General features: G+C 42.4%; 1 protein-coding gene across 1 annotated transcript; it reads left to right on the top strand.

The window, feature by feature from the left end:
• Positions 1–401: 401 nt before the first annotated feature.
• LOC138766522 (mucin-2-like) lies at positions 402–11,543 on the top strand. Its single transcript, XM_069944113.1, has 4 exons — positions 402–427; positions 541–6,509; positions 8,991–9,100; positions 10,247–11,543. Exons 1-4 carry the CDS (start codon positions 402–404, stop codon positions 10,319–10,321), a joined length of 6,180 nt encoding a protein of 2,059 aa, XP_069800214.1. The 3' UTR covers positions 10,322–11,543.
• The last annotated feature ends 4,807 nt before the right edge of the window (positions 11,544–16,350 follow it).

The raw sequence follows: 16,350 nt of genomic DNA, 5'->3' as shown, positions 1-16,350 counted from the left end.
TTCACATCATAGCTACAAACCTTAGCTTTATGATATGAAATAAAGGAAGATCTGAACCCCTCATTACCTGGATCCCCCTTATATCCCCCTTATTCATATATTTTTTTCTAGTTCGGACATTGACTCCTCACTGCTGCCCCCTGTAGTCTCGGCTGTTTGTAAATCTATTTTGAAGGTGATCTAAATCCTCTTTTTTTTTCTTTTTTTCTTTTGATCATATACAGGAGATGATGGAACAACAGTGAAACCCAATATAAAATGTACCAAATCACATAATTCTACAAGCTCTAGAACGATCCATACTACTACCCTTCGTCTAACCAGCCCTAAACTGACCACTGCCGCTATCACTAGTACTCACCCTGCAACCACTTCCTCCACAACTGCACATACAACTAGTAATGAAATTACCAAAAGCACCAATAACGTCGGCTCAACGATAAACCTCACAGTTACCAGCAAGTCAGGTAGTGCAGCATCTCTTCCACATACCACGTCTGTTACCCAAACAGTTCATTCCATTTCTATCAATGAAACCAGCAAAACAGTAATCCCTATTACTAGTAACAATCCTACTGAAGAGACTACAATAGTACACAACCCTACAACTGGCACCATCCCTGAGAACACAGCAGGTACTAGCGAAATACCAGGGGAAACCAATACTTCTGTCACCACTCCCAATACTAACACTGAGACTACTGAGAATACTAACACTGGCATCAGTACTAACCAACATACTACAGACTTCTCTGTAATAAGTACCTTACCAGAAGAAAGCATTGCTACATTCAACACCGAGACCACCGGCATCATTACTGATCAACATGCTACAGACTTCTCTGTAATAAGTACCTTACCAGAAGAAAGCATTGCTACATTCAACACTGAGACCACCGGCATCATTACTGATCAACATACTACAGACTTCTCTATTATAAGTACCTTACCAGAAGAAAGCATTGCTACATTCAACACTGAGACCACCGGCATCATTACTGATCAACATACTACAGACTTCTCTATTATAAGTACCTTACCAGAAGAAAGCATTGCTACATTCAACACTGAGACCACCGGCATCATTACTGATCAACATACTACAGACTTCTCTGTAATAAGTACCTTAACAGAAGAAAGCATTGCTACATTCAACACTGAGACCACCGGCATCATTACTGATCAACATACTACAGACTTCTCTGTAATAAGTACCTTACCAGAAGAAAGCATTGCTACATTCAACACCGAAACCACCGGCATCATTACTGATCAACATACTACAGACTTCTCTGTAATAAGTACCTTACCAGAAGAAAGCATTGCTACATTCAACACTGAGACCACCGGCATCATTACTGATCAACATACTACAGACTTCTCTATTATAAGTACCTTACCAGAAGAAAGCATTGCTACATTCAACACCGAAACCGCCGGCATCATTACTGATCAACCTTCTACAGACTTCTCTGTTATAAGTACCTTACCAGAAGAAAGCCTTGCTACATTTAACACTGAGACCACTGGCATCATTACTGACGAATATACTACAAAGTTCTTTGATAAAAGTACCTTACCAGAAGAAAGTATTGCTACATTTAACACTGAGACCCCCGGCATCATTACTGATCAACATACTACAGACTTCTCTGTTATAAGTACCATACCAGAAGAAAGCCTTGCTACATTTAAAACTGAGACCACTGGCATCATTACTGACGAATATACTACAAAGTTCTTTGATAAAAGTACCTTACCAGAAGAAAGTATTGCTACATTCAACACTGAGACCCCCGGCATCATTACTGATCAACATACTACAGACTTCTCTGTTATAAGTACTTTACCAGAAGAAAGCATTGTTACATTTAACACTGAGACCCCCGGCATCATTACTGATCAACATACTACAGACTTCTCTGTTAGAAGTACCTTACCAGAAAAAAGCATTACTACATTCAACACTGAGACCACCGGCATCATTACTGATCAACATACTACAGACTTCTCTGTTATAAGTACCTTATCAGAAGAGAGCATTACTACAGTCAACAGCGAGACCACCAACATAATTACTGATCAACTTTCTACAGACTTCTCTATTATAAGTACCTTACCAGAAGAAAGCATTGCTACATTCAACACCGAAACCACCAGCATCATTACTGATCAACATACTACAGACTTCTCTGTTATAAGTACCATACCAGAAGAAAGCCTTGCTACATTCAACACCGAAACCACCAACATAATTACTGATCAACCTTCTACAGACTTCTCTATTATAAGTACCTTACCAGAAGAAAGCATTGTTACATTTAACACTGTGACCACTGGCATCATTACTGACGAATATACTACAAAGTTCTTTGATAAAAGTACCTTACCAGAAGAAAGTATTGCTACATTCAACACTGAGACCACCGGCATCATTACTGATCAACATACTACAGACTTCTCTGTTATAAGTACCTTATCAGAAGAGAGCATTACTACAGTCAACAGCGAGACCACCAACATAATTACTGATCAACATACTACAGACTTCTCTATTATAAGTACCTTACCAGAAAAAAGCCTTACTACAGTCAACAGCGAGACCACCGGCATCATTACTGATCAGCATGCTACAGACTTCTCTGTTATAAGTACCTTACCAGAAGAAAGCATTGCTACATTAAACACTGAGACCACCGGCATCATTACTGACCAATATACTACAAAGTTCTCTGATAAAAGTACCTTACCGGACAAAAGCATTACTACAGTCAACACCGGGACTACCAGCATCATTACTGATCAGCATGCTACAGACTTCTCTGTTATAAGTACCTTACCAGAAAAAAGCTTTGCTACATTCATCACCAAGACCACCGGTATCAATACTGATCAACATACTACAGACTTCTCTGTTAGAAGTACCTTACCAGAAAAAAGCATTAGTACATTCAACACTGAGACCACTGGCATCATTACTGATCAACATACTACAGACTTCTCTGTTAGAAGTACCTTACCAGAAGAAAGCATTGCTACAGTCAACACTGAGACCACCGGCATCATTACTGATCAACATACTACAGACTTCAAAACTACACAAACTGCAAACCAGCCTGAAACCCAGGCATCAGAGACCATGAACGTAACTGCTGACATCCCAACTAAAGAAGAAGGCCCAGCATCAAAAGTGACTACTACTTTACCAACTACTCAACTATTGCTAACTCAGACCGAGCCGATCACTATTGACCTTACATCAACTGCTGAGACACGATCCGTGGTCTCCGCTACTACAGAGGCAGAAAGAAATACCACCCAGACAACAACCCATGAGCTGTCCACTAATCACCCAACTCCTGCTGATACTACAACCACTCCAAGCATGACAACAACTACGGCACGGACAATCCCTGAGACATCCCCTCCTCAGGCAAGTTCTACAGAGACTACAATTAGTCCAAACACAACAACTACCATGCAGACAACAACCACTGAGATATCCACCACTCAGACAACTACTGCTGATACTACAACCACTCCAAGCACAACTACCACCCAGACAACCACCCCTGGGACATCCACTACTTCTGCTGATACTACAACCACTCCAAGCACAACTACCACCCAGACAACCACCCCTGGGACATCCACTACTTCTGCTGATACTACAACCACTCCAAGCACAACTACCACCCAGACAACCACCCCTGGGACATCCACTACTTCTGCTGATACTACAACCACTCCAAGCACAACTACCACCCAGACAACCACCCCTGGGACATCCACTACTTCTGCTGATACTACAAATTCAGTTATAACCCCTCCAATCAGAACAACTACCACAGAGACAACAACTAATGAGACATCCACTACTCAGACAGCTTTGACTGAAACTACAACTACTCCAAACACAACTGCAACCACTCAGCCAACTACAGCTACTCCACCCACAACTACCACCACTGAGACAACTACAACTACTCCACCCACAACTACCACCACTGAGCAAACTACAACTACTCCACTCACAACTACTCCACCCACAACTACCACCACTGAGCAAACTACAACTACTCCACTCACAACTACTCCACCCACAACTACCACCACTGAGCAAACTACAACTACTCCACCCACAACTACCACCACTGAGCAAACTACAACTACTCCACCCACAACTACCACCACTGAGACAACTACAGCTACTCCACCCACAACTACCACCACTGAGCAAACTACAACTACTCCACCCACAACTACCACCACTGAGACAACTACAACTACTCCACTCACAACTGCCACCACTGAGCCAACTACAACTACTCCACTCACAACTACCACCACTGAGCAAACTACAACTACTCCACCCACAACTACCACCACTGAGCAAACTACAACTACTCCACTCACAACTACTCCACCCACAACTACCACCACTGAGCAAACTACAACTACTCCACTCACAACTACTCCACCCACAACTACCACCACTGAGCAAACTACAACTACTCCACTCACAACTACCACCACTGAGACAACTACAACTACTCCACCCACAACTACCACCACTGAGACAACTACAACTACTCCACCCACAACTACCACCACTGAGACAACTACAACTACTCCACCCACAACTACCACCACTAAGACAACTACAACTACTCCACTCACAACTACCACCACTGAGCCAACTACAACTACTCCACTCACAACTACCACCACTGAGCAAACTACAACTACTCCACTCACAACTACTCCACCCACAACTGCCACCACTGAGCAAACTACAACTACTCCACCCACAACTACCACCACTGAGCAAACTACAACTACTCCACTCACAACTACTCCACCCACAACTACCACCACTGAGCAAACTACAACTACTCCACTCACAACTACTCCACCTACAACTACCACCACTGAGCAAACTACAACTACTCCACTCACAACTACCACCACTGAGACAACTACAACTACTCCACCCACAACTACCACCACTGAGACAACTACAACTACTCCACCCACAACTACCACCACTGAGACAACTACAACTACTCCACCCACAACTACCACCACTGAGACAACTACAACTACTCCACTCACAACTACCACCACTGAGCCAACTACAACTACTCCACTCACAACTACTCCACCCACAACTACCACCACTGAGACAACTACAACTACTCCACCCACAACTACCACCACTGAGACAACTACAACTACTCCACCCACAACTACCACCACTGAGACAACTACAACTACTCCACCCACAACTACCACCACTGAGACAACTACAACTACTCCACCCACAACTACCACCACTGAGACAACTACAACTACTCCACTCACAACTACCACCACTGAGACAACTACAACTACTCCACTCACAACTACCACCACTGAGCAAACTACAACTACTCCACCCACAACTACCACCACTGAGAAAACTACAACTACTCCACCCCCAACTACCACCACTGAGCAAACTACAACTACTCCACCCACAACTACCACCACTGAGCAAACTACAACTACTCCACTCACAACTACCACCACTGAGACAACTACAACTACTCCACCCACAACTACCACCACTGAGACAACTACAACTACTCCACCCACAACTACCACCACTGAGCAAACTACAACTACTCCAACCTTAACTACCACCCCTCAGCCTCTTACAACTACTCCAACCACAATTACCACCCCTCAGCCTCTTACAACTACTCCACCCACAACTACCACCACTGAGCAAACTACAACTACTCCAGCCACAACTACCACCACTGAGCAAACTACAACTACTCCACCCACAACTACCACCACTGAGACAACTACAACTACTCCACCCACAACTACCACCACTGAGCAAACTACAACTACTCCCCCCACAACTACCACCACTGGGCAAACTACAACTACTCCAACCACAACTACCACCCCTCAGCCACTTACAACTACTCCACCCGCAACTACCACCACTGAGACAACTACAACTACTCCACCCACAACTACCACCACTGAGACAACTACAACTACTCCACCCACAACTACCACCACTGAGCAAACTACAACTACTCCAACCTTAACTACCACCCCTCAGCCTCTTACAACTACTCCAGCCACAACTACCACCACTGAGCAAACTACAACTACTCCAACCACAACTACCACCACTGAGCAAACTACAACTACTCCACCCACAACTACCACCACTGAGCAAACTACAACTTCTCCAACCACAATTACCACCACTGAGCAAACTACAACTACTTCACCCACAACTACCACCCCTCAGCCACTTACAACTACTCCACCCACAACTACCACCACTGAGCCAACTACAACTACTCCACCCACAACAGCTACCACCACTCAGGAAACTACAACTACTATAACATCTCCAATCAGAACAAGTACCACCAAGACAACCAATGAGAAATCTACGACTACAGCTACTAAAACCACTCCGACCATTATAAATTCATCAAGTAAGTTTATAGACATGTGATGTTTTAATGCTTTTAAAGGGATTTTCCAATTAAAAAAAAACTTATTTTCAATTGTACAAGTGAAAAGTATATTGTTAAATAAAGTTATCTTTGTTATATTTATGTGGTCTTTCACTCTTTCCTCTGCTTCTGATGCAGATTATCGTTATGTATTCATTGACCCATTTTCTGTCTAGTGTAATGAACTTTCCAGTGTAATGAACTTCCCGTTCTTGCTGTACAATCTAGCTGTGAATTCAGCCAACTGTCTCCACCCACTACATCCACAGGAGAATCCCACATAGTCGGAGGAAGATAGAGTTCGCTGAACTACTGCTAGAGTGTACAGAAGGAAACGGAAGTCTGTTATTGGATATATCCTAGACAGGAAATAGGGCATTGGAGACACCAGAGCAGTTTGTATCAGAAGTAGAAGAAAAGCATTAAAGACCACAGAGAGATAGTAAAAAAAACTATTTACTAATATATGTTCATTTATTAAACAGTTGAAAATAGGTTTCATCAATGCAAACCCCAATGAAACCTTATGGCACTGTTATGAGTAGTATCTTTTATAAGTAACATATAAAAAAATAATGTTAATTAACGCCGCAGGATGACACAGACGCAGGAGCTGCGCCTGTGTCATCCGCGGCGGGTCCTGGCTATCAGTGATAGCCGGGGCGTGCATCCGTGAGCTTTGCCCCCTCCCCTCTCTCCCCTGCCGCTGTCACAAGATTATAACAGCGGCAGGGGACAGAGGAGAGGGGGCAGACACAGGGACATAAGCTTAGGGGATCATTATGATCCCATAAGCTGATGTCCTAAAACAACCTGGGTATTGATGCACCAATGACCCATTGTCATGAAAGGGTTAAAGAAGCTCTCCGGCCAAATCTAGAAATCCCTTGCAGACAGGAGGTGGAAGCTCACTGACCACTGACGGTCTCCAGTTTCTCCCAGCAGGAATTACCCGCTCAGCTAGTCAGTGACTGCTGTGGTGTCCCACCTCAGTCCCATACTGGCTAAGCTGCCTTTTCTGTGAGAAGCCTGGCAGGGTCCATGAGCAGTGGTGCTGTTCTGCCAGGGGCTCAGGGACAGGTAAGTATGAGTTATTTATTATGTTCCCCCCACCCCCTACCTGGATTGACTTTTTAGATTTCCCTAGAGTTGGATATCGACAAGGAATATGAGCCCTGAGCCCACGCTATGTACACCTGCTACTAATGACTGACATCAGTGATCCTGCTGATGTTGGTCATTTAACCCTTTAAATGCTGTGATCAATAGTGATTGCAAACTTACAGCTGCTGCAGGTGTTGATGGAATAATCAGCACACCTGCAGCATGATCTTTCGTATGCCTCTGTGAGGGTCATGTTGGCTCTGTCAATATAGTCTGTCTTGGGCAGGCTCTACTAGCAGAGTGCTGATCGAACTGATTAATGCTATGTAGCATGAAATTTGCAGTAAAAAAAATCATAAATTTTTCTGTGATTGGTGCAGATTTTTCTAAAAAAAAAAGGTTCTATTTTAGCCGGATTTGTGCCAAATGCAGTAAAAATAATGTCGTTTTTTTATTTTTTTTTTACCATAAATTAGCTGTAAAAAATGTTGCAATTTTTGTAACAACTGTTCCAATCGCAAAACTGCGTAATTTATTATCGCAAATTTGCAGTTAAAAAAAAATCACACAATTCTGTTAAAAGTTGCACCAATCATTAGAAAAATGTGTACTTTTTTTTTACCAAGAAATTGCACAATTTTAGAAGAAATTGTGCATTTTTGGAAAAAATTTGCACCGATCACTGAAATAATGCATAGTTTTTGACCATGAATTTACAGTTAGAGAAATGTGCACCAATGTGGAAAAAAATTGTGTCATTTTTTTTCCGACAATATGCGGTACAAAATTATGCCATTTTAGCAAGAATTTTGGTGATTTTGCTGCAAAATTGCATTTGGAAAACATAAAACAAAGTTATTTCTCAATATAAGCATAAATTTATTTATACTGTAAAAATAAAATGAAATTTTAGATGTCACAATCATATACACAAAGTTTATAGGGTTAGATCAGGAGATTATCTAATGTGCTTCTCTGTCTGTCGCGCTCTCCCTGCACTGTGATTGACTGCATGGGAGCAGAGCTTCTAATCTCCCTCCCTCACTTCCTGGTTACTGTCTAAATTGCTATAATTATTTATGTTCATTCATTGACAACCGGCAGTGGGGGGCAAAACAGTGACACCTAATGCTATAACTGAATCTCACACAGAAATTTTTTTTTTAAATGAAGTGAGTTACAAATACGTTAGATATTGATGCTTCTGTGAGAATATGCAAAGTTGTAGTTAATGACAGTGCCCATTTAAGTTTTTAAAAATAGTAAAATAAAACAAAAGCTATATAAATCGGGGATAGTTGTAATTATACTGACCCCCAAAAAAACCTTGTTATTTTATCCATGTGTTTCTACCAGGTACAAACCAGGCTGCACAAGGAGGTTCTGGTCTTCCATTTTGGGGCATCATTCTCATTTGCCTGGCAGTGATCCTGTGCCTCGTCTGTCTTTCCTGCGTCGCCTACTCAGTAAGTATAATGACAAACAACAAGCCAACTGTGAGGGTAGAGCTATAAAAAGAAAATGGTAGCAAGATTAAACACACCCTGTAAAAATTTTAATAAAGGGAAACGGTACATCCAATTTGTAACAAAGTTTTATACTTTAAGGGGAACTCCTGTTAAGAAAGATTTAACCCCTCGTCAATCCCCACCCATAATCTAAACTTGTGTGTAATAGATTTCTATTACATAAATTGGGCCATTTGCCTGCAGCACATCCTGACTCCCTAAAGCTGCAGAAAATCCCCACTTCCTGATCCATTCTGTCTCCACTCCTCTGTCCCCCCCCCCTCCCTTTTGAGACCCAGGTCACGTCATCTCTGACTCTTCCGTTGGCAGGCAAGCTGTAACACATGATCTTTAACCCCACGCACGACTGAAATCACCTGGTGATCACCTGGTTGAGGGCAGGGAAACATCAGCCTATCCTGAGTAGTATAGGGGAAAGGAAACACGGTTGTTTCAGCTCTCTAATGTAGATAGATAGATAGATAGATAGATAGATAGATAGATAGATAGATAGTCATATAGGGGGAGATTTATTAAGCATGGTGTAAAGTGAAACTGGCTCAGTTGCCCCTAGCAACCAATCAGAATACACCTCTCATTCCTCAAAGACTCTTTGGAAAATGAAAGGTGGGATCTGATTGGTTGCTAGGAGCAACTGAACCAGTTTCACTTTACACCATGTTTGATAAATCTCCCCCATAGATTCTGGGTTTACTGTGCAAAGCAGAAGCAGATAGAGCCAGTGGTGGGCAGATACTACAAAACAGGGGTGAATACCTGGCAGTTGGTTCTGAGATGCAATGCATGCTGGGAGATGTAGTTTCGTTTCCTGGGCAGGTGCCATCTGGAGCTAGGAGCAGCATAGACAAGTGGGCAAAGAGTCAAACAATCTGTGTGGGATCGGTGATTCACCGATGGAGCACATCAGTCATATCATGTGCCGTGCTCTTCACCCGGCCATTACTCACAATCACAGCTGGTCTCAAGATCGAGACCGGATGCGATCAAAACTTTTGACGTCTAGTCAACATTTCAGTAAAGCTTAACACTATTAGATCTGACATAAATATTAAATCTGAAGTGGACTTTCCCCTTTATTTCCAGATTGCTCGCTTATGTAGAAGAAGAAGGCGGCCCACAGTGTATGTGGTGAATGAAGAGTTTCTGAATCCTTTTTAACCATTGTCACCTTATAAAACTCCTAAAACTTAAGAACCAACTGTGGTGGCAAAAACAAGGAGAAAAACAGTGCAAATGAAATACAAACATTGCTTTATATTTTAATTTTTTTTTCTTCTTCCGGGACAAAAAGCCACAAATAGGTGGAACCCAGGAGGGACATTTTGGACTCTCTTGCTTTCTTTAAAACTTCATTGGATTTTGGACTGCTGTTAATCCATTGCTCTTACTTGTGTGCAGTCCACACTTTACTGAAAGAGTAGTAGATGCTTGGAACAAACTTCCAGCAGATGGAAATAGTAAAAGGGCAATTGGTCACTCAACGGTACTCAAAGTGTTGAGTGAAATGGGCATGGCTAAAAATATTTAATGCCACTTGTACCACTGGAGGGCCTCCATTTGGCATAAAGAGACAGAGGGTCAAGCCCAAGAATTTGAGGCTACTGGGCTGAAATCTATTACTGACCCCAACCCACCTCCTCTATCAATAATCTCTGTATATTTAGGCCCCTAAAATGATCCCAATGGGTAATCCCCAATGTCCAGCATACTATTGGGGATCCTTTATTCATAAGGGGCCCAGGCATGGATTAGAGAGAGGTATCATGGGGGTTCTACATCAATGTTGACCTAGTTGACATCCCCATCTACACACCATGATGGCTGGTTGGTTCTTCCTGTCTCTACATTGGTTCTTCCTGTCTCTATACTTCCCACTGATTTAACTGGAGGATCCCTGCATACAACCCTCCTAGTAGGTGCAATATGAGGTCATACGAAGAGGTGAGATGGTTGTCTCAAGCAAAAAATTTCCCGGTAGGCCACCATCAACCTTAACATGGCTCGAATGGGCCTTCTTTTCCTACATCCACAATACAGCCCTGATACCAACCAATACATGGCAGCCATGTCATGTAAACCATCATCTAACAGACCCACTTTTTTTTTCCTGGAAAAACAAAAATTTTATATCTAGAACCTGCATATGACTTTTATTATGGAGTCTTGTACATATATTCTGTTGACCTTGTTGCCAGACTGAGCTGGGCTGAGTGCGGGCAGACATTACCAATGTGCTTGGTTGCTTCTTGTATAGACGTTAAATGTAAATATGTTATCTATCATCCTCCATGACTTATATAGCTGGCTATGTATCATTACAACGAGCTGCAATCTATTTATTTCAATAATGTAAATTCAATTAAATTATTTCTGCACTAAATGACGAGAATTGACAAGAAATATTTCTTTGGTTTTAAAAAAATGAAGAGGTTTTCCACCTTGTGTCTCACATCGACAACCACCAAGCAGGAAGTGCTTAGCAGGGCGATTCTCCCGGATCAGTTTGGGTCTGAACAACCAGACCTCAACTGAATAAAATTTTGACATGCAGAATCTCAGGGGCACTTTGGATTCGTAATATAAAACAATTTCCAAAAATTTCTTTAGGTCAAAGACAGTGAGATAAGGTGAGCTGTGGGCACAGTCCTTCTACTGTTCAACTACACAACTACACTACTGTTCAACTAAATAAAAAAAAACTACACATAACTGGTATCAACACATCCATGATGAATCATACTATAAAATTTACTTGTTATCTACCTCGCACAGTAAATAAAGTTATAAAAAGAAGAATAAACAATGGCAGAATAGCTGTGTTTGTTCATCTGGCCTCCAAAAATAAAGTGATTAAAGAGTCCTATGCCACACCAAAATTAGACCATATAAACCATATAAATTTGGTATGGCAGAAGAAGAAGTCAGAAGATAAGATAGAAACTAAATCCCAAAAAACAATGGAGAAATTGTAGGTTTTTTTTTTTTCAATTTCTTGCCCCAAAAATTAATAATTAATGTACGCCAATACTCATTGTACAAAAAAAACATGCCCCCCTTATAGAACAACTTAAAATAAAAAAAACTACCTACCATAGGGGCCATTGGGTGCATGTAGGAGGAGTCAGCATTAAAGGGGTTGTGCAGGGTGCAGAAAACAACTCAAGTTTTTTTCTACTCACACTCAAGTCTTGCATTTTTTTATGTCTTAGAGGAAAACCTTTCAAAATGGGAGGGGGCAGGTGTATATCCTGCTTGTGATGGCCGAGGCTATGACCGCTGATTGGCAGAGTTGCCTTGAGACATCATGTCTCATGCGTCAGCTCTGATCAGGAAGCGGCCGCAGGACGGGAGTCCCGGGCAGGAGGGATCCGGGCACCGGCGCTGGAACGGGGGAGGTAAGTAACCTCTGGCTTCAATTTCCACCCCCTCCCGGTGATCCTCAAAAATACCTACCGGTATGGTGTACCCCTTTAAGCCCCATTGAAGTGGTAATTACATGTTCCACAATTTTTTTAATTGATACTGGTGGGAAAAAAACAAACAAAAGGATATACTTAAAGTACCTACCCCAGTCCTCCACCACAGGTCCTGCTGAAGCTCCTGTTTTTGCCCTAATGCTCGTCCCTTTTGCCTGCTTCAAAGATAAGTTGTAGAAGTAGGACCTTCCAGCTCAGCCAATTAGAGGCCAAAGTGTTGTCTCATCTTAGCCATTGATTGGCTGACTGGGAAGGTCCTGTTTCTACATCTCTTTTGATGCACATCAGGGGACAACAGAAGATGCACTGGGACCTTTAGGGGACAGGGTAGGCAAGTATGGTTTTATTTCTTTTTCTCACTAGTTCCAGCATTTTATTTCTTTTATCACCAGTTTAAGAGTTCCTGGGACCTTCTAAGCATATGCACATACTCTTTCACTTCTAGACCATTAGGCATAATCACATGTTGAAGCGATGTCCATCCTGCAGGAATTTTCCATTTGTCCACCCCAGAGGAATTGGGTAACAAGCCAAATTTTCTCCATTGTTGCAACAGAAGCGCAACCACCGTGAACAATAGCGTGTCATCGTCTTCCTATAGTTCGTGACTCACATTGTACTTCAGGCACATGTCATGTTCCCTGTCACTCCAGATACAGATATATATTTATTCATGCTCCATAAAGTCAACGCCTCGGCTAATTCTATGCTTTGTACAAGAGAGATTGTTCCCAAGAGTTGTTTGCACAGGGCTTGGCGCTGAGATATGATGTCATGAAGACAGAGATATTTGTGTGTTTATTGCCACAGCGGAGAAATAGTCCAGATTATGATCTTTAGCGTGAAGTATGTGCAAATATGTACTAAAGCGTCTTAATGGCCGAGGGTATGAATGTGCAGATAGAGCACTCCGTCTGGTTGAGCCCACTCCAAAGTCAACGTATAGACGGGAAATGGCACTCGAAATTGTAACTGTAAAGCTACTTGGGACGGGGGCCAAACCTCAGGATCAGGGATGTTTTGTTACTAGGTAGATTTGTTTATTCACATAAGACGTGAGAACTGGCCAGTGAACATATCAAGAGCTATTTCTGGAGACGGAAATCCATAGATTACAGCAAGATGCATGGTGAGTTGTCTGATTAGGCAATGCTGTTTTATTGGAAGGGTCCCTAAAACTTGGGCTGATCACACAAAGTTACGTTGCTTGAACCCTCAATGATCAGCTATTTGATCAGATGATCAGATTTGCAGAAGAATATTTCAGTAGGTATTTAGTTTTTCTGCAGTGCCACCACAGGGGAAATGAGGTATTACAATGTCCATCCTGAAATCAGCCGGCTGTCTGTATAATCATGGTCAGGCCCTCCAGAGACAGACACTCTTTAGCATGATTGATAAGAGGTCCTAGTATTCTCTCCTGGCAAGTGAAAATACCCAAATAGACTATTTGATTATAGGATTTCTAATCTAGAGCTTTTCACCTTGTTTATCCAGCTCTTCCAGGTTACCTTCAAATCAAAAGGTGGAATTTAGAAAACAGTAGTTACAGGATAAGATACTCTGTTCTATTTGTAGCACCCTGTGAGCAGGCTGTTTACTAAAGCATGGTGCCTCCACCCAAAATATATCTGGGAGCTCTGAAGGAATGGTCTTCTTCTTCTGCCAGGGGTCGACTCCGGAAACCTCACCTAAGCTCAATACAAAAAACAATTTTGGAAGACTTTTAGGAGATTGAGTGGTGATGTTTTAAGCAGAAGAAACAAAGAGATGGAAAAGTAAAACACATGACATACAAGTAGAATATTGTATGATTAAACCCCTAGTGGTAAGAAATGGGGCTGTATGCCAGGCGTGGCTGAGGTAACAACACACAAAATTCTCATAGTATAATAAACATTGGTGTGCAAAAGTGCAAAACTAAGGGCTAACAAAGAGTTTCCACCAAATGCGAAGAACTGCGACCCACAGATGTTGATGATGGGCTTCAATATTACGGGGGTCATGTCTGCGGCAGTCTGTGCCCCAGGCTGCTGCCACACTCACTGTCCCCGACCTCCTACTACAGCAACTCATTCAGATTTAAAGATCCAGTGCGCCCCAATTGGTTGCACTCTGCAGCCTGTCTCTAAGAAACCCCAGCTGCGTCATGGCTCCCTCGTTGGAGCCTCTGCACTGTGGTCCCAGCTTGTTTGCCTGCCCATGTGTTCCCTACGTGAACACTGCTTGCATTTCCTACTGTATTCCTGCAGACTGACCTGCCTATGTTGTCCTGGGGGTTGCTTGCCACAGCAAGCCCATACTGCCTTGCAGCGGGCTCTGGTGAACACCAGTGGTCCCTTACACTCCTTACACCATCGCACGTGGCAGTCCAGTGGATCCTTGACTTTTTGTTTCTACAGGTAACAACTAGCACACCAACAGCAGAGAACACACAATTCAAAATGGCTGCAGTAATACAATAACACAGCCCAATCTATGGGCATTGGTGGAAGATCTACTCACTCACAACTCTAGCGTAATACCAAGATCCAGCTATAGGAGGCAGTGTGATCATGTAGGGAGTCAAATGGAGTAGAAGGTGAAATATTCCTTAGAGTCAAAGTAGTTTTCTGTGGATAACCTGTTGGGACTCTGGATACTCTGTAAAGGTGATGCTGCTCCCAGTATATTGCCTCAGAGGGAGTTAGCAGGCCTTCAGGCCTCTTGCTGTGTCTCTGGGCTGCGTCTTTCCGTCTAGAACACTGTACAATGCACACAGTCTCTGTAGTCCATTACTGATGCCCGCTGTTGTGAATCCCTGCTCGACATCAGCTGCAAATTTAGTGTACACAATGCTGTCCCTTTAGGAGTTACATATTACTCTAATATGTTCCTAACAGCATCATATAAATGACCTTCTAGTAGGGATTTTCCAATGGCATCTTTTTGGAAGTGGTACATGATAATAATATATCCCCCCCCCCCCTTCCTCCCATTTAAAGGACAACTTAACAGAAGGAAAGTTAGACAAATTCCTAATGTACACAAATTATGGGAAATGCCCATATACTGCTATTTACCACAATTTAGTAGATCAGGCAGGCTTAAATTTCTCTAAAAAACACATGACGTCACGAACCGGTCTATACGTGAAAGGTCCAACAGGAGGCGCAGTATATGTAGAAATTACATGTAAAAAATGATAAACATATACTGCGCCCCCTGCTGGACCTTCAGGTATAGACCGGGTCGTGATGTCACATTTTTTTAAAGAAATTGAAGCCTGCCTGATCTACTAAATTTAGGGAAATAGCAGTATATATGCATTTCCCATAATTGGTGTACATTGGGAATTTGTCTAACTTTGCTTATGAAATAACATATTAAAAAATACATTTTGTCCCGAGTTGCCCTTTAAGGTCTTTATTCCTGTAATCAATGCACCCACAAAGGACAATCCAAATGTTCGAGCATGTCTGGTTTTATGTATTTTCATATAGAAATTTCTAACACACATACTGTAGCTACCATGAACAATCGTCACTCTTTAGAAGAAGTGCTCTTGTTCCTCGATACAAACTCGACCATTGTTCCCTGACTAAACTGTTTTTTATTATGTTCTTCTTGCCACTCAACCACTTTTGTAATTCTCTTTGCTTCCTCGGCCGCGTCATCAGTTGCTCAGTCACGATTGGCTGAGCACAGTTATGCTCAGCCAATCGCGGCTGA

This window comes from Dendropsophus ebraccatus, chromosome 10 (genome assembly GCF_027789765.1).
Source record: "Dendropsophus ebraccatus isolate aDenEbr1 chromosome 10, aDenEbr1.pat, whole genome shotgun sequence".
NCBI lineage: Eukaryota > Metazoa > Chordata > Amphibia > Anura > Hylidae > Dendropsophus > Dendropsophus ebraccatus.
Note: the sequence above shows the minus strand (reverse complement) of the source record. Positions and strands in the feature narration are given on the sequence as shown.

What these genes read in the sequence shown, in the direction of transcription:
- LOC138766522 (XM_069944113.1), top strand. Translation starts at nt 402, where the DNA reads ATGAAATTACCAAAAGCACCAATAAC. An exon ending in TTACCAAAAGCACCAATAAC is followed by an intron (nt 428 to 540) that starts GTCGGCTCAACG and finishes CAATGAAACCAG; the next exon opens with CAAAACAGTAATCCCTATTA. An exon ending in TTTCCTGCGTCGCCTACTCA is followed by an intron (nt 9,101 to 10,246) that starts GTAAGTATAATG and finishes CTTTATTTCCAG; the next exon opens with ATTGCTCGCTTATGTAGAAG.